General features: G+C 41.7%; 1 protein-coding gene across 3 annotated transcripts in view; it reads right to left on the bottom strand.

The window, feature by feature from the left end:
- Positions 1-5,387: 5,387 nt before the first annotated feature.
- Positions 5,388-20,296, bottom strand: part of fgf12a (fibroblast growth factor 12a) — a 38,802-nt gene continuing 23,893 nt past the window's right edge. For all 3 annotated transcript variants that reach the window (XM_058065666.1, XM_058065664.1, XM_058065665.1), the window contains 2 exons: positions 10,753-10,951; positions 5,388-8,889 (listed from right to left, as the gene is read on the bottom strand). In XM_058065666.1, coding sequence (XP_057921649.1) covers positions 8,774-8,889; positions 10,753-10,951 — 315 coding nt within the window. In that variant the 3' untranslated portion in view covers positions 5,388-8,773. The remainder of the gene's footprint in view (positions 8,890-10,752; positions 10,952-20,296) is intronic.

Here is a 20,296-nt window from a genome sequence, read left to right as displayed (position 1 = left end):
TAGAAATGTATACATGAAATAACTGTGAATTGAATAGAAATTACATTTACCTTTGCTGAAATACTTTTTACTGACTTCATACACTACAAAAAAATAACCTGCAAGTACAAGCCATAGCGGCAAGCAGTGGTGACGAAAATGGAGTTTGCAAAGAAAAATAGGACGTCGTACTTGGTGTTAAAAGTCCTAATTACAAATGTATAAAGTTAAGTATACATGTATTGAGACATATAACATACAAAGAAGGCGGCACGGCGGTCTGGTGGTTAGTGCGCAGACCTCACAGCTAGGAGACCAGGGTTCGGTCCCCGCCCTCGGCCATCTCTGTGTGGAGTTTGCATGTTCTCCCCGTGCATGCGTGGGTTTTCTCCGGGTACTCCGGTTTCCTCCCACATTCCAAAAACATGCTAGGTTAATTGGCCACTCCAAATTGTCCATAGGTATGAATGCGAGTGTGAATGGTTGTTCGTCTATATGTGCCCTGTGATTGGCTGGCGACCAGTCCACGGTGTACCTCGCCTCTCGCCCGAAGACAGCTGGGATAGGCTCCAGCACCCCCCGCGACCCTCGTGAGGAAAAAGCGGTAGAAAATGAATAAATGAATGAACATACAAAGAAGACAACATATTTTCACTTAAAGGGGACAGATGCTCATTTTTTTGGCCATTTTGTATTGAGTTGTGGACTCCTATAGAGCAGCTACACACAATAACTTGCATGGAAAGCTTTCTAGATCTTCCACAATCTGCACTTATTCAGCTGCACTTATTCAGTGAGGCGCGGTACACCCCGGACTGGTCGCCAGCCAATCACAGGGCACATATAAACAAACAACCTATGGACAATTTGGAGTCGCCAATTAACCTAACATGGAAATGATGTTGTCATTTATCTAACTTACTGTAAAAGCTTCCTGATTTGGTATTGGACCAACTTTGGAGTCATTCATGCCATCGCTTTACTGCTGCTTGCATCTTTTATCCCTCTATCCAGCTGCCATCAAGTGGCTAAAAAACAGCAAAACACATTGTAGGTATTTCATCACCGGATGTTTCTGCTCTATTCACTCAGAAAACTATCCAGAGAGCAATGCCCCCCTTAGGAGCTGTTATTCAAGCCTGCACATCCATATCTGTCACTGCAGGGATCAATACGTGACATCCCTCCCCTCTATACATTTTGTCCAAAAGGAAACAACACCACATCCAAAACACTACTGTTGTTTTGGCGCACACACACACACACACATATTCCATGTCATCCATTGCTGGTAGTCGAAAATAACACATCTTATGTAAGCGTGCACATAACACATAACAGTTTGAAGGGGAGCGCAAACCTCTTGTGTGAAAAAGCCCGGCATGGATTGTTTTAAGCAATTATGACATTTTTCTTTGCCACATAACAGGAAACTGTGACGTTTGTCATGTACAGTGGTGTGAAAAAGTGTTTTCCTCCTTCCTGATTCCTTTTTTTTTTTTTTTTGCATGTTTGTCACACCAAAATAATTCAGATCATCAAACAAAATGAAATGTTAGTCAATGACAATACAAGTGATCACAAAGGTTTTTAAATAAAGCATGTTATTATTCATTCATTCATTTTCTACCACTTATCTTCACAGAGTTGCGGGCATGCTGGAGCCTATCCCAGCTGTCTTCAGGTTAGAGGCGGGGTACACCCTGGACTGGTGGCCAGCCAATCACAGGGCACATATAGACAAACAACCATTCACACTCACATTCATACCAATGGACAAGTTGGAGTCAGCAATTAACCTAGCATGTTTTTGGAATGTGGGAGGAAACCGGAGTACCCGGAGAAAACCCACACATGCACGGGGAGAACATGCAAACAGAGATGCCCAAGCAGGAAATCTAACCCGGGTCTCCTAGCTGTGTGGCATAGGCACTAACCACTCCTCACCATGCAGCTGATGTTATTATTAAACTATAGATGGGCCACCCTGAGCAGCAACAACTGCAATCAAGTGTTGCACTAACTTGTATAGAGTCTCTTCCAGCAATGTGGAGGAATTTTGGCCAACTCATCTTTGCAGAATTGTTGTAATTCAGCCACATTGGAGGGTTTTCCAGCATGAGCCGCCTTTTTAAGGTCATGCCACAGCATCTCAATAGGATTTAGTATCAGGACTTTGACCAGGCCACTCCAAAGATCATTGTCCTGCTGCAGAAACCAAGTTTCAGCTTGAGGTCATGAACATATGGCCGGACATTCTCCTTTAGAATTTTTTGTTATACAGCAGAATTCATGGTTGCATTTATCACAGCAAGTCTTCCAGGTCCTGAAGCAGCAAAACAGCCCCAGACCATCACACTACCACCACACTACTACATATGATGACATTCTTTCTCTTCCAAGCCAAATAATACAAATTAATACATTCAATGTTATAAATACTACACAAAGCCATATAATTTATCATGGAATAAACATTTCTGTTTAAACAAACCTTTACTGTCCAATAATAATGCAGAAATAAAGTACAATAGATGGGCAAATATGCACTTATTTTAACCTAACGATGGATTCCTATTTATATAAAAAAATGTATAATATTTGAAGAACACAGTGGATACCATCTGTTCAGGATAACTGGCAACCTCCGATTGTCCCCACAAGATAGACTGAAGAAATAACTGCCACCATATAATAATAATCATTACCATCATACGTAAATAACACTAATTTAGGACTTTTGAAGACATCCAAGACGCTTGTATGGTTTTGTAACTGCACAGGTCATGTTTGAGTAACATTCTCAATTGTCATACAAGTGTAAAAATAAGCCAACCACTAAAATACTACTTCAAAACCATTAAAGTTGAGGATGTGTGATGGACGTCATTGCCCTAGCTTTTTCGTGATGCAACCAAAAATGGTTGACATAGTGGGTAGATTGCCACTTAGCTGATTATTTTGCTTGTTTTATCGGCTTCTGAGGGAAGCCTGAGGTCCAAATCCACTAACACTAGTCGTAGCAAGAGTCAAAAATCAATGTGCAACAAACCACATCGAGTCATACCTCGTATTGCAGCATTTGATGACGGCTTTCTACACATGGTTTCATTTTGTCAATATATACTAATCGAATGAAAACTATTTTTTATCACTGGGAGTGTAGCGGTTGACATGGATGACTTACTATGTGTAGCTAGAGTGGGTTCCATCTAGTCAAGGTGAGTGTGGATGGATGCGATGTGATTGACTGGTGATTAATATTGTTGCTATAACCTAATTGTACTGAGCAGCCAGGACGGTACCACTGAGGAAAAGACAGGAAGCAGAACTGGAGGTAGCAGAGATGAGGATGCTGAGGTTCTCATTGGGAGTGACCAGGATGGATAGGATCAGGAACGAGTACATCAGAGGGACATTACATGTTAGAGGGCTTGGAGATAAAGTCAGAGAGGCCAGAATGAGATGGTTGGGACATGTCCAGAGAAGAGATAGTAGGAGGTAGGAGGCGTAGAAGAAGACCAAAGAGGAGGTTTATGGATGTAGTGAAGGAGGACATGAGGGTAGTTGGTGTGAGAGAGACAGATGCAGCAGAGTGGATGGAGGCGGTTGATTTGCTGTGGTGACCCTTGAAGGGAAAAGCCCAAAGAGAAAGAAGAAGAAGACTGAGCAGCCAGGACAGAGGTCGAGCCGTCCATTTTCTATACCACTCCTCACTAGGGTCGAGGGGGTGCTGGAGCCTATCCCAGCTGTCTTCGGGCGAGAGGCAGGGTACATCCTGGACTGGCGGCCAGCCAATCACAGGCCACATATAGACAAACAACCATTCACACTCTCATTCATACCTATGGACAATTTGGAGTCACCAATTAACCTAGCATGTTTTTGGAATGTGGGAGGAAACCGGAGTACCTGGAAAAAACCCATGCACGCACAGGAAGAACATGCAAACTCCACACAGAGATGCCCGAGCGGAATTTTGAACCCACATCTTCCTGATCTCCTGACTGTATGGCCTACATGCTAACCACAGGACAGAGGTCATTTCAGGGATATTCCATTTTTGAGAAAGCATCTAGCACTTTGTTAGCAGAATGTTAACACATTCTATTGTACAAATGAGCCACAGCATTATGCTAAACATTAAAAACTGTTGTGGAGCATGCAGAGCTGCACACAAATACATGTGTGGAGGTGGGTTTGGGTGGGCGGATGTTTGAGTGGGTGGCCAGTCCCCTTGTTAAGAATGTGTGAGTGTTTGCTTGCAGCATGCCTTTCAGTGTGCCAATGTGCAAACAGCAGGAGCCAGGAGTCAGCTATTCGTATTATATTGTGCAAAAATGAAAATAAATGAAATGAAAATAAAGTACAGTATGCACTCACAGGGTGCATCAACTCACGTGCAGCTGCCCTACATCTGGAAGTAAACAAACGAGAACATATCCCAGTATTCACACCAACTAAATACAGCTCTAAAGCACAGCAGCGCACATCAAAGCAGCCCTAGTTAGCTTTAATTGAGAAGAGGCCAATTATTTTTAATGAATAGAATGAAAAGAAACAGGAGGAGGTCCCAAGTGTGTAGGACAAACTGAGAAGTCAGAGAAAAGACAAAGACTGCATCATCATCATCGTCATTGTGATGACAGTGACAACATTATACACTCTGGAGGCCTTGACAGTTTTATGTGTGTCGTATTTCACTAGCTACTTGTTGCCTAAGCCGTGCACGCATTTTATTATTTGCTGAGCTTGAATGCCAAACAAGTTCCTCCAGAAAGTGCTGACAATGAAAGGAAGGAGCATCGTTTTTACAACAACAAAGTCACTTATTGTTATTGTGTCCACGCATACACTGTAGGTGTCCCTGCCCAGTCTCCCAAGAGGGGGGGGGGGGGGGGGTCTCACCTTGACACATCCCTGCACTTCGAGTCAAATGCAGGGAAAAGCTGTGATTATTATATAAAAATATATTGTACACAGTAAGAGACACAACAAGAGAACTACTGTCCTCTTTGTCCCTTGCGTGTGCTGCAGCCATTGTGCAGAAGAGAAGACACGGCACGTCCTGAAAGTCAGTGGTGCCTTCACCCCCCCCCCCCCCCCCCTTCATTCTCTTGCAGCCTGGAAGGTCTGTTTCCATGACAACAGGAGAATTAAGGGCGAAGGAGCGCGGTCCCAAAATGACACAATGTATTTAAGGGGATAGCAAGACTGTAAATCACTCCGTGTTTAAAAAAAAAAAAAAATGGATTTTTGGAAATGCGAGCCTCCTTAAAAGCTGGAGATTGATGGATGCAGTTTGTCGGCAGGCAGACTGACAATAAGACAACACAACACAACAACTGCCAGTCATCATTTGGAACAAATCAATCACAGGTTGCTTTTTTTTTTTTTGGTAACATCACTTTTATTCTTAAACAATCACTAACTTCATTCAGGATTTTTTGTGTTTGTTTATTTGTTTTTAACCAATGCATATTTTTTTGTCATCTCACAATTCATAGTGCATATATGGGCGTGTTCCGATGCAGCGAAATCTGCAAACATAAAAAATAACAAATGAAATATCACGTACAATAAAAGCCTCTCTTCACCCGTTGATCTTTCAACAAAATTCTTTTTTTTTTCACCTCATAAATCCTCATTCTGCTGTCAACTGTTGACAAAGAGTACATCCAATTACATGCATCACTTTAACTTTGCACCAATATAAACCTCTGTATAAAAGATATTTATGTATATATATGTATATATATATATATATATATATATATATATATATATTTACTGTATATGTATATTTATATATACAGTTTACTGTTTGTTGGAATTAACTTACCAAGTACCAACATGAACCTTCTTCGGCTTACATCTCTGCAAATGTGCTATTGGTTTTCTGACAAGAATTTAGTAGGGAACTGTACGGAAAAGTGCAGACCAATGTTCATATGAGAAAGGCAGACTGTTGAGAATAGTCATAAAAGGAATAAAGTTGTACTTTGAAAGGAAAAAAAAAACAGGAAAAAAGTCATCATGTTACAGGAGTGGTGCTATTACAAGATTAATGTTGTAAAAATATGACTTTATTATCATCACATCACAGGAAAAAAAGTTGTGATGTTTAAAGAATAGTCACAACAACGAAGTTTCGTAATGGTATTTGTTGCGTGAGTCAAATTGTAACGGTACCAGAATACATCAAATCAAAGAAAATGATGGGTTTAAAGTCGTAATGTAACAAAAAAAAGTCAAAAATTAATGGAATGTTCAAATATGAAAATCAGGTTATTCCAAGAACAACGTTTCACTGTGATGTGATACATTACAACAAGATTTTAACAATAATCCCAAGGAAATATTGGCAAAATAAATTATGAGAATATGATCATAAGTCATAATGTGACACAAATAAAACTGTGATATTACAAGATTACAATTGAAATGTTACACAAATGAGGTCCAGAAACAAAAGTTTCCCTTAATGTTAACCCTTAATGTTATCAGAATAAAGTCGTGTTACGAAACCTGAGTCTTAAAGAAAAAGGGCATGAATAATGACAAAAAAATAGAAAAAATAGTCATATCGTTATCAGAATAAACTCACGATGTTATAACAATAAGGATTACAGTCGGAATGTTACACAAATACTGTCCCATTAGCTCAAGAAATAAGTCAGGATACTTAAAGAAAACTCATGAGAGAAAAAAGGTTCATTCATTCACCCTTAGGAGGACATGCTGGAGTCTATCCCAGCTGTCTTCAGGTGAGAGGCAGGCTACACCCTGGACTGGTCGCCAGCCAATCACAGGACACATATAGACAAACAACCATTCACACTCACATTCATACCTATGGACAATTTGGAGTGGCCAATTAACCTAGCATGTTTTTGGAATGTGGGAGGAAACCGGAGTACCCGGCAAAAAACCCACACACGCACAGGAAGAACATGCAAACTCCACACAGAGATGCCAGAGGGGGGAGTGAAACTCGGATCTCATATCTGTGTGGCCTAACCACTCCTCCACCGTGCAGTCTCCATGAATACATAATGGGAATAGAACACACAATCAGAGTTATGACAACATTCATTCATTCTCTACCGCTTATCTACCGGAATCGAACTCGGGTGTCCTAGCTGTGAGTCCTAACCTCTCATCTGCAGCCTCCATAAATACATAATGGGAATAGAACATACAATCAATCAGTTATGAGAACAGCCACAAGAAAAAGTTACCGTTATGTCATACCACTATGAGAATTATGTCATAAGTTACAAAAAGATCGTCATAACACCAAATTTATATTGTGATATCATAAGATTAAGTCATAATTTTACGTTTAAAAAACGTTTTAACAATTTTACCAAATCAAAGTCCGAATTTGTAATTATCCTTCTAACAAAGTTATTTCAAATGTCGTATTTTTTCCATATCAGTGTGTCCCTAACATAATGACTTGTATATTTGCGTATAAAAAGCCTACTAAATTCTTGAGAGAGAGGCTCTGACTGCACAACAACATCAACCTCCTCTTCTGTCACAATCATGCAGTGTTCATGCTTGACTACTGACTAGTGTGACTAGTCGTACTGGAGCTGTACACCACCTAATAAAGCCATTGAGTCTGTAAGGACATCGTTGTGCAATGGCTACCGGACACGCAGACAGCCAGTCTTTACATCTGGCGCTTTAATGGATGGAATACACTTCCTGAGTTAGACGACCTAATTGGAGGATTGGGAATCGGCAATGTAGCGGACATCGCATTATAGCACAAAGCAGCCAGTTCACTCTCTGCAAAGACACGTTCACCCCCCAGCCACAAAAGCATCTGCCTCCATTGGGACGGGAAAGGCTCTCAGGCACCACCAGTGTTTTCACAATAAAATCACAGTTTTCTTATGAAATCAAGATGGTTTCTGTGATTCAGCATGTGGAGTTCCTTGCAAATGGCTCATAGCGCTGATGCTGGTCATTCCCTTTTGGAAGGAGAATACACTTTCCTGGACATTCAACACACCATTGAATATTTCATCCAGTCTTCTCTACAGTACAGACACCCACAGACAGCTTTTAAACTTGCTTTTAAACTTGCTAACCATCGAACCTAAAGACTACACTGGGTTCTATTATATTGCTTCTGATGCCGGCCTCATACAGTACACACCTGAGTAAATGACATCCCACCTTAAGCACTCGAGCGTCGATCACCGCCAACTACATTCCCCTCACACCGGAGCTGGTAGTGTGATTTAAAATTCAATGATGAGGAAACTTAAGAATGAAAAAGTCATGATGCTCACGGTTAGCTTAACAGCACATCGGTATGTTGATGGAATCGTTATTACCTGCAAACATAACAACAGAGAGCATTTGAAAAGTAATGCACATGTGAAACATGAACACGTATTAAAGCTTCGTTTTCACAGCATCGAATGTAAATGACGGGTATTTGTGTGAAGAGAGACCTCTGTTTCCTTGTGTCACAGCTTTTTCTCTTTTTTGCATAAAATACTGGTCAAGTCCTGATTGAAAATGTTTATATCGATATATTTTTTTTCCTCTGGTTTCATATTAATTTCCTCTAAAAGTTTTCACAGGCAAGAGTTCAGTGTTTGTTTTGTCTCGAGTGTACGGTAGTAGCTCCTTGGTCGTCACGTGCCTCCTCTATTTCTGAGCGGAAGCGATGGTGCACACTTTTGAGGGGGCAGGAAGTTTTGCCTAAGGCCGGTCTCTTTGAGGTGCTGTTCAGGCCACGCCCCTCTGTGGAAGCCCCTCCCTTCCGCTGCTATGTAGAGTCCTGGTTGACTGCTTTACCTCCGTTCATGGTGGGCGTCCCTGAGCTCTTCCTGGAGCGGTGCTTGTCCTCGATCTCATGCAGCGACGGCTCACGGTACATACAAACTGGCAGGAGAGGACACAAGGACACGGGAAGGAGAAGATGATGAATTGATGTGAAAATGAGCAGGAAATGAGAAGAAGATGCGAGCATGAGAAGGATATCATGAGGACAACAGGTGGAAATGAGAGTAAGGAGAAAGGGGGAAGTTGGATCCATGAGGAAAAGATGAGATGAGATGAGCAAAATGATGGAGCACGAGGAGGACAAGATGAAGAGAAAAAGATTAGATGAGAATGAGAACAAATGAGAAGAAGATTGTAAATGACAATAAGACAATGATGAAATGGCAAGGAGGTGAATGTGAGAACATGAGGAAGAGGTCGGACAAAAAATGAAAAGTAGATGAGGGCATGAGGTGGAGATGAAGAAATGAGGAGCAGGGAGTGAGGGGACAGAAGGACATGAAGCAAATGAAAATGAGAAAACGATGGCATGAGAACAAGATGAGGGCATGATGAGATGAAAGACAAGAAAATGAGGACATGAGAAGAGAACGAGGGAATTGAGAGATGATAAAAATGAGAAGGTATTGGAATAAAAAGAAGAGATGAGATGAAAAAATAAAATGAAGGTAAGGCCACAAGGAGACGAGACGAGAAGGGCCGAGAAGATTATGATAAGATTATAAATGTTGAGGAAATGAAAGATGAGAAAATGAGAAAAAATAGAAGTCGCAATGAAGAGGAGGTGAGGAAAAGATGAAGCCATGATGAAATGATAATGACACGATGAGAAGATAAACATTGAAGAAGGACAGTGTGACGAAATGAGAAGACAAAGCACGAGGAGAAGGTGAGATGAGAAGGGCAGAGATAAGATTATGAGATAAATAGACATTGAGGAAATGAGAGAGGAGAAAATGGCAAGGAGGTGAAGATGAGAAATGTGGATGGTTCCAAAAGAAAATGAAATAAAAAAGGATGGCATGAGGAGTAGATGACAAATGAGGAGGGAATGAGGGGACAGAAGGCATGAGCACATGAGGGGATGAGGAGATGACATCAGAATAAAATGAGATGGGGACATGAGAAGGAGAAGATGAGGGCATGATGATAAGATGGGGGAGCGATTAACAGAGGAGAAGATGAGGACATGAGAAGGATGAGGACATTGAGAGAGAAAAAATACAAGTGGTGATGATGAGGAAATTTGAAAAATATGAGGGTGTGAGGAAATGATAATGGCATGATGGGAAGTTGAGAAGAAGATGACCAAATGAGACGATGAAGGCATGATTAGAGCCGAGAATATGAGATAAATAAGAAATATGAGGAAATGAGAAAAATGAGAAGCAAATGTGGAGAAAAGAAGACATGTATAAAACACAAGGTCACTGGTTAGGTTGGGCACTGGTTCACATTTTGACATGATAAAATATGATACCATATTTGCAGCATGAGAAAATAAAATGTATATTGATGAATATAATACTTTATCAATCCATCTTTATGGCAAACACGGAATCAAGTCAGTAGTTTCATTCTTTCTTGGATATCATTTTTTTATTATTTCATATCTCTGTTTCCACACAATTGACTGAATAAATTCAGCTTGCAGCAATATAATAAAAAGCTGCAGTGGATGGACAATCAATGGCAATAAATGTACAGCAATTTAGTTTGATATTTTATTTCTTTTTAGACAGAGAAACTATTTGGTCTGCTCAACACCACAGAGAACAATAGAACCTGACTGAGACGCAGTCTATTGCTCCCTGAGCTTGTATAATTTAGAAGCCAGTAAAAGGGAACAGAAGCCTGAATTTGGATGTGCTTGATTTACCTAGAAGCCACTAAAAATCAAACACAGTGCACAGCGCTCTGGTTTCCTTTTGAATTTCTCCTCATAGAAAATAACGGTGTTACCTTCAATGGGTCTTGGTACAAAGTGTGACGAGGGCTTGGTCTTTTTGACCCGGTTGCCTTTCATGACTTGTCCCTCCTTGGTGAGGCCGAGGAACCAGGCCCGGCCCGACTCCTGCTGTCGGTACACAGTGGATGAGTAGATCACGTAGTAGTTCTCGAAAACCGACTCCTTGAACTTGCACTCGGGTGTGAACATTTCCTGTGAGAGTGTAGCACATATATACGTTAATATGCGATGAAAAATCAATGCCTTTCGCACATGAGCCAAACTAATTAGAATGCGAGTCAATATGAAAAAGGCGTCCATAGGAAGATAATTTAATAATTTGAAGTGAGTGGGGCGGGGAGGGTTTGCTCAAAATTGGCTCCCACAACTTGCATGTGAACATTGCCAAGGTCAGTAAACACAACACGCAAACACACATGTCCTTGGGAATTCCAATAGAATAATGGTCTTATTAGAATAATGGGAAACAATGGAAGATTTGTATCTCCACACTTCATTATCAAAGCGGCACGTCAAGGAGAAAGTCAATGAGACACGCAGGAGGTGGAGAGCGGCGAGAGGAAAGATGGAAAGGATGTGATAGCTGCTGTGTTGTCACTGCGCTACATTACTGTCGTGACGGCAAATAATGAGCTATGTTATGGTTGGAGGTGTCTCGCTGTTCATTTGTATTGTATTCATTCCATCGGTGTACACCTTCATGGATTCTGGTTTTAGGTCCACTTCTACTGTTGCTGCTCTTCTTCTGGCATAGGAGTCCCACTCCACAGCGGATACATCCACAGTGTAGTACTTTTGGGTCCAACTGCATAGTTTGAGTAATGTGATCAGCTTTAATGATGTCTTGGCCAAGATTCAGTGTCGAAGAATTCCCCTTTCACCTTTTCCCGGGAGCTCCTGCCCCATCCCATACTCCATCACTACTGCTTTTCCCACGTCCTCACAATACCTCTTATTCACTGTTCTGTTCTCGACATCACCACCTGAACTTCACGTGGCTACAGAATCCCGTTTAAAGTATTCCCTTTAAAGCAGTATTTCTGCAGTGTATATAAAAAGTGGTACAAAATCACATGATTAAATTACTACAAAAGGTCAATAATAACTTGTATCATTTAAAAAGATTAACAAGGGAAAATGTAAAAAAAAAAAAAAAAAGTTGTTGCATAAGAGCAGTGGTGTTGTGGTTAATTGGTTCCAGACTAAATATTCATAAATGGTTTTCACATACTGTAGAAAACCTGTTTATGACTTAAGCCCCTGTAGACATGAAATAACATCCCTTTCGTCACCTTCACACTCCTATTATTCTTTGTTTACAACTCTTAGGCTGAGGCTACGGGATCACAAAAGGGACGGCCGCTGCTTCAAGCATTGCATGCTGCTGAGCTAACTAGTTAGCCTCCAATTTATTTATTGTATACTTAACAAAAAGGTTTCAAATACAGTGGGGGAATAGAGCAAAGTAAGAAGCCAAAAACATTCCGCTTCCACACAGAATGGGACCTAGTGACCAGAATACTACTCATGACTTGTCTTTCAATATTTATGACTAAATAATAGACCATAGTCAACCAGAAAACATCCACCCATCCATCTTCTATACCGCTTATCCTCACTAGGCGAGAGGGGGGGTACACCCTGGACTGGTGGCCAGCCAATCACAGGGCACATAAAGACAAACAACCATTCACACTCACATTCATACCTATGGACAATTTGGAGTCACCGGAGAAAACCCACACATGCAAACTCCACACATCGAACCCAGGTATCTTAGCTGTGTGGCCTGCATGCTAACCACTTGGTTACCATGCGGCCTAATTACCAAAGAGTATAGCATGCATATGATGTGAATAAATCCTCTTTAAAATGTGCCCTTTATGTCTTCTCTTTCCTCATCTGAACCAGACAGTTTGAAGATGAGGTGTGTTTCTGCATAATGTAAAATGGATGCGTAATGCCGCCTTGTGTCATTTTCAAAGCAGTTTGTGTATCTGTGTGTGTGTGTGCCTGTGTGTGTGTATTGCATACACAATATCTCCTGCAGGTTTCTGTGCCCTTTTAAAGTTGTCCAATTCCGCTTCCCGCTGGAGGTGACCATTTATGCTTTTAACGTGTGTGTGTGTGTGTGTGTGTGCAAGAGAGAGAAAGAAATAGAAAGGCATTCTCTGAGTATTTTCACCTGCTACAATTACAATTTATTAATTAACTACGCACAATGAATCAGTACAGTCGTCCCTCGCAGCTCAAGTTTTACTCCATCGCGGTTTGTCAAATTATATTAATTAATGAGTTATTGCTGTTTTTGGTTAACTACAGTCTCTTATTAGTCCAAAAATATGCACAAGTCATGAAATTGTATGTATTCTTGGCTTAAATTAAGCATTTCTAAGCATAAACATGGATAAATTAACAGAAATACAAATTAAAGGCTCATTGTATCTAGACGCAAAGATGGTATATCTAGTAGTCTACGCTGGTCACTAGGTGTCAGTAAAGTTACATTGATGAGACAATAGCTACGCTGTGCATAAATAAATGTGTGAGTCCATCTTATTTAGAACAAATCTTGTTTTCTGTTATTATATTTGCTATTTTGGGTAACAAAGAATGTGTTCATTTGTGTCTAGAGGGCTCTAATAACTTTGAAAACTGCATTTAGAAGGCCGTAAAAAGGTTTTCCAACTACAAAAATTTTTAATTTACAAATATGGAAGCCGGGCGGCACGGTGGTCTAGTGGTTAGCACGCAGACCTCACAGCTAGGAGACCAGGGTTCAATTCCACATGCGTGGGTTTTCTCCGGGTACTCCGGTTTCCTCCCACATTCCAAAAACATGCTAGGTTAATTGGCCACTCCAAATTGTCCATAGGTATGAATGTGAGTGTGAATGGTTGTTTGTCTATATGTGCCCTGTGATTGGCTTGCGACCAGTCCAGGCCGTACCCCGCCTCTCGCCCGAAGACAGCTGGGATAGGCTCCAGCACCCCCGCGACCCTTGTGAGGAAAAAGCGGTAGAAAATGAATGAATGAATGAATATGGAAGCCTACTTTGGGGGGAATTCACTTATCACTGTCATTTCTGGAACCAATTAAACGCAATAAACGAGGGATTCAGGTATATGTTTTCAGTAAAATGTTTTCCCTCTACAACAGTAACACAATTTAACCAGTCTTTAATTAAAGGTTCATTAAGGATCCTTACTGGTGCTTTGGGCCACTTGAAGGCAGTACAACAAACAGTGAATACAACACACACATATTGCCTGCAATTTAATGCAACACAAATACCAACATAGCTCCAACGTGGCTATGAGATCTTCAGCGGTTAATTGCTTTGTTTATCTGTGCATTTGTCTCATTGGTGTTGTAAAGTATTGGTAATTAAAAAGTCATCTAAATAGAACGTGGATGTGGATCTACAGTATGCTCACACAGCATTTCAAATCTTAGCAACAGCTTTCCGCCTATAAGTATGACAGCAGGCCTATAAGAGACCCAGTGCAAGCCGAGTAAAGGACTTTGGGAAGGTGAGGTCGCATGGTCGAGACTGTATGGTCAGCAGCAGGGAGGACGGGTACGAGAAGTTATCTGCGTTGGCGGACATTCTGTCAAACTGCAGACATCTCTATCTCTGTCGGGGCTCAGAGGGTCATGTCCTGCCTGTCTGGCGGCAGAAGTGAATGTGTGTGTGTGTGTGTGTGTGTGTGTATGAGGGTAAAGGCAGACAATGACATTACACACCAGCAGGCATCGTCCCATCATCATCTGTTCTACCCAAATCAGGTCAAGCACATTCGTTACAGGTATCCAAGCACTCTACTGTTCCATAAAGTCACAGCATCATCCTCTTACAAAACACACAGCCACAAGGACGTCGCCCCGTGAGCAGGCTTGGAGAATGTGGAGAAAGGAGCTCTTTGGAATGATAAAGTGACTTTGAAGTCTGTCAGAGCACCTTGTTTGCAGATGACTGGGTGGGAAAAATGAGGTGAGAAGCGTGGGTCGCGGTCTTATGATTAATGAAATCTACTTAATGGACACAAGTGAAGCGCGGTGGTACACAATGAAAAGGAATAAACACCCGACAGGAGTGCGGCCCACTCTCTCACATACACACACACACACACACACACACACACACAATAAAATGCATACCAAATGGTTCCACAAACATTTTGTCTGGTACATAATGAAGCATATAGTTCTTAGACACTGTACAAGTCATAACAGCTTATTTACATTTGTTTGCTAACTGAGTGCCATTTAATACATCGATGCTAAGTTAAAGAGAAACCTCGGACAAATATCTAATAAGTTATTGTTTCAACTGCAGAGTGTACCAGCTTTCTGTTAGGGAATTGGCACTTCTATCTGCAAATACATCCGATAACATATACTAAGTATATAATATGTGAAACACTTCCACCGAAGATCCACAGCTTGAGAAAAAAAATTCTTAACCTTTTCAGAGGTTAAGAATGTGTTTTGTGGTGGCTGGTGCGGGAGGTGGGGAAGATGGGGCTAGAAATAGTTGGATTCACTTCCACTCACGTCCTCTTGAGAGGGGTTGAACTTTATTCCACTCTGGCGTTGGTGAGAGGCGACAGGAAAGGATAGCAATTTTTGTTTCCCCTCCCCTGGTTCATGGCCTGTATGCTGGAGTTTAACCCGGAGATGGTAGTCTCCAGACTGTTGGAGCTTATGTGTCAAACAACAGTTCTGAATACCCGGCATTTTTGGATTCCTAGAGGTACTAGAGAGTGCATCCCCGGGTATTCCCTTTTTTGGCTGGCATGGTTCCCTTGATCTGGACCTGAACAGACAAAGTGTGTCTACATGTGCACTTGTCACCAAGACAAGCTGAGCCGCAGTTCGATTAACCGACTTTTGGACACTCGGGTGAAGAGAGGGGGGAGACCTGCCAACCAATCACCACCCGGTGGTGAGTTAGCTGCAATGGTGGGGGAGCATGTCGGTCAGACCCGGCAGGCCCAAATGCATTGTGAGGGTCTGCTGGGAACATCTGGCTGAGCTCCTCGTCAGAAGGAGTTTCAACTCCCACCTCCGTGAGACAGCTTTGACCATGTCCTGAGGGAGGCAGCAGACATTGAGTCAAAGTGGCCATGTTCCGTGCCTCCATTGTTCAGAAAACCGGGCTTTGATGTGTTACCATGTCGCCCTGTTGTTGCCGTTGTCGGTCGACATTAGTTATATCAATGGTCCCCAAACAAGACCAAGGAGACAAGAGTGGAGAACACGTGGGATAAAGCATTTACTCTCCACTGAACAACAAGCATCAGCCATTTCATGTCTCAGCTGTAGTGTAAACTGCCATTCCGAAACAATAATGTACCAGTATGTTGTGACTTTTCTTGGGTCATTGGATTGCAGTTAGCTTTTATTTTTTTGTTAACTAAGAAATGATTTACTGTATCATGGCCACATTAGACTACCAGCCCATGGCTCACCTGTTTGTGGGCCTATTAGCAGACCGAAGGTCGTGGGATCACACGCCTCAGCTTGGTAAAGTCTATTAATGGGTGCTGAAGAGGAGGGTCAGTTGCATAGTTGAATCTTGGATTAAGGAGTAGAAGTGTGGTTTTCGCCTTGGTTATGGAACGACTGTCACGCCCTGTGTGGGTTCCCATGTGAAAGTTTGTTTGAGTTACCTTCTTGGGCTTTGGTTTCCGTTCTGGACACTCTTATTTTGTATTTGACTTCCTGTTTTGCCGTATCTGCCTTGGTTGTCCTTATCACCCACACCTGTCCCTAATTTGTCCTGTGTATTTAGTTCAGGTGTGTGCTTGTCCCCGCATGGGATCATTATCGTTTGTCCCTCTACTCCCTGAGTTGCTTTTTTCTGCCGCTGCAATTTTCGCAACAAATAAATATTATTTACCTGCATTACCTGCTCTCTGCATCCTGGGGTCGAACCTTAATGCTGTCGAGACCGACCGTGACAACCACAAGCGGCATTCGACAGTGTTCATTGAGGAACCTTGCGTGGAGCACTCCGCGAATATGAGGTACCGGAACACTAAATTTGGGCCGTTCATTCCTTGTATGACCGGTGTCAGAGCTTGGTCTACATTGCCAGCCAGGGAAGAGAGCCATCTACAGGTCAGTTATGTGGTCCTGCCCCAACTGGAGGAGTTTTAGTACCTCTAAGTCTTCTTCACAAGGTATGGAAAAACAGAACTTGAGATTGACAGGCAGTTTGGTGCGGCGTCTGAAGAGATGCCAACCTTTCCTCTGTAATGTGGCTCGGCTTTTGCTTATGGATAAGGTGGGAAGTACTGTCATCGAGGAGAAAAGCCTCTGCTCCTCTGCATTGAGATGAGCCAGATGAGGAGGCTTGGCATCTGGTCAGGATGCCCCGAACACCTCCCCAAGGGGGCATGTCTGATCGGATGTCAACTGTTTGTTTGAAATAAAAAGTGAAATAAAAATATATCCTTCGGATCTACATTGAGTTCATTTGCATGTCACATCAGCAGTGACTACTGCACATGTGTACAATAAGACGATATGACAATTGCGACTACAATGCTGAAATGATACATTGTGCAGCTGAAGAAGAATTTGAATTGGACTATTTCCCCAAAAGCCTTATAATTGGCTGGTGACCAGTCCAAAGTGTAGCCTGCCTTTTCACCGTTGTCTTTTATATACGTAATCTTCTTCCATCCTGGGATTTAATAACCTTCTTCTTGAGATCAGTTGTGATGATTTCCTGAGGATTTCACACCTTCATATCTGTATTAATTATGTAGGTGATTTCTGGGTGATTTGAGTGAGGGTTGCCTGTGAAGGGCAAGTGGTGATGTGTTGGCAGATGAAGGGAATGTCAATGAAACATAAAAATGGATATGAAACTGGGTTGCTAGCAAAACTGGGTTGAATGCATTCCACATCCTAAGCAGTGTTTGCTGACATGCGTTCTTTGGCTCCTGACTTGTAAAAGGATTTGGAAAGGACATTTAAATTTTGGTTTATGCTATAATTGTACCCAAAAGAAGACCTAACAAAGAATCCCGGGACTGCCATGGAACTCACAGAGAACTTATTCAGATTCGGGTCACGGATGGTCTAGACTGACATATTCTTTTAAACTCTTTTTCCTCCTCCTTCCATCCTTTCGCCACCTCCCTGTTTATATTTTTTTCAGTCTCACTCTCCAAAGAGCCAGAATGTGCCTGTGTGTCGACCTTGCTGAAGTCCTTCCAGAGAAGACGGTGATGATAAATGACTGAAATCAAACCACAAACACATACTAATGTCCCAGTGGTCAAGGAGAAAAACACTGAATTTTCCCTGGGAATTCTTCAATCTACAATATTTAGGCCTTTTTAGTTCTAAGTGTAATGTGTGATGGAAACCGTTTTTAATTCACAGAAAATATAACGATTGCTCATGCCATTAACAAATCAAGAAAAATATGCTGTTAAAGACATCGCCAATAAAAATATAATCTTGAGCTTTTCCCCTGGCACTTTATAGACAGAACAATTAAGTAATACATTCAACTAGGCTGACTGATGGAGGGGCATGATAATCAAAACCTAAATAAGACATGAAGACATCACCCTGGTTATTGGCGAGTTGGGTGTCGAGACGACAAAACGTACAAGATTGGGTCCACGAGAACAAGATAAGATGATATTTTAACATTAATTTTAAGAAAAGTACTATGAACTGGACAAACAGATTTTTTTTATTTAACCGAATTACAAGCACAATGAATAAGCCACTGTTATGATAATAAACTGTATTATAATTTTTTTTTTGTTCCACAAATGGCCCCTGTGCCACACTTTGGGCACTAATGTGTGTTTTGCAGCAAAGCAATGGATGATTGTGTCAAAACTCTACTTTCTTGACTCGATTGGTTGCATTGCGGAGGTTGTTTTTTTTTTTTTTTTGCATTTTTCAGAATACGTTCAGAATAATTTGCTTGTTACCAAATAAGTGCATTACGTGATGTTCAAGTCCGAACTTCTATGTAGGTTGATTTGACAATTATTGTAAAATTTGATCAAATTTAGAATTACCAGCTTCTGCTTGGTCATCAACAAGTAACAAGTCCAATGGAAAACCACTAAAGCCACACGTCAAACGCTGACGCTGTGAACACCAAGGTAGGGTGGATTGCAAGGTGTACCTAAAGCACTTAGTGTGCACTTCATATAATGCTAATTCCATATTATGTTTATTAGCATTAGCGATCTCGCGATACAGCTTTTTTTCAAGCGAGAAATCTTGTCCTGTTTTACCTAATGCAGCCCTACTGGGGAATTAACATTTTATAACATTTTATAGAACCCTTTCGACATTTTTCAGCCACTCTGCTTCCCTCTGGATCATTAGTGAAGGCTTTCCTGCAGACAGACAGCTGGATAGATTACCAGACGGACACACAGAGAGATAGATAGATAAAGTACTGATTACTGCTGCGTGCGGCAAACTAGGTCATTTTGAGAAGACGTTATGAATAATGGAAGGGTTCTCTTCATTGTAGCAGCTCAGCACCCACACACACTAACATGGCTAAAACACTCCACACAAGCATCTCTGCATTATACCTGCCCACCCACTACCTCATCAGCAAAAGCATCAACAGTGCTTGATCCAATCAACACCGACCACTTTAACTGATGAACACCAGCAGCAACTAAAATGGCTTCCTAAATCTCATGTCGCTGCACCGCTGCAACTCGTCTTTGCTAACAAGGCGGAGGGAAAAGAAAGGAGCAGCGAGGGAAGCGTGACCGAAATAGGAGGATATCCCTTAGTAATGACCTCCCAGGAGACAGAACTGTGCATCTTTGTGATTTTAGGGGAGAGGCAAAACATAAGACAATAAAACGAGCTCACAGCCTGGTGTGAGATGAGGAGCTTGTCAGACAGATAACAACATGAGGCAAACAATACTAAAGTTAAATGTACTCGGTGTAAAAAGTGAAGGTTATTTTATGGATGCCATTGCACCAAGCGTGGTGTCATAAATGTGTGAACAGACGTTTCTCCTGAAACGCATACCAAGTTCTCACCCAACCCGTACCGCCTAATCAGATGCAGGAATATACACTTTGCATCACATGCTGTATGCTAATTTGGCCCATCTATGAGCACTCTGTGGTACTCTGAGGCTCCAAGGCCCAATTCCTTCGTTCTGCCTACTGATGCATACTGATTTCCCATGATTCCAATCCTAGCAACTGGACCTGCTCCATTTGGGAGCAGAGTGCATTTATGCTGTGTTCTTAATTAAAATGCCCTTTCTGCAGTCACGAAAACGACAAACATTCCCGTTGCATGTGGCGGGAAAGGTCAAAATTGCATTTTCAGGCACATAAAACTGATAATTAAAAGGATGGATGGAGTGTCACGGCTGTCCATTTGACACAAGGGCACTGCATGGCTTGTAATTCTTAATAATCCTTACACCATCGGACGCAAATGGTGCTTTCATGAAAAGGTCAGGGGTCAGAGAGCATCCTCAATTTGGAATCATTTCAATAAATCACGCAA

The sequence above is a fragment of the Doryrhamphus excisus genome, chromosome 3 (assembly GCF_030265055.1).
Source record: "Doryrhamphus excisus isolate RoL2022-K1 chromosome 3, RoL_Dexc_1.0, whole genome shotgun sequence".
Taxonomy (NCBI): Eukaryota; Metazoa; Chordata; class Actinopteri; order Syngnathiformes; family Syngnathidae; genus Doryrhamphus; species Doryrhamphus excisus.
The sequence above is the reverse complement of the archived record's forward strand: the minus strand, read 5'-3'. Positions and strand labels throughout refer to the sequence as shown.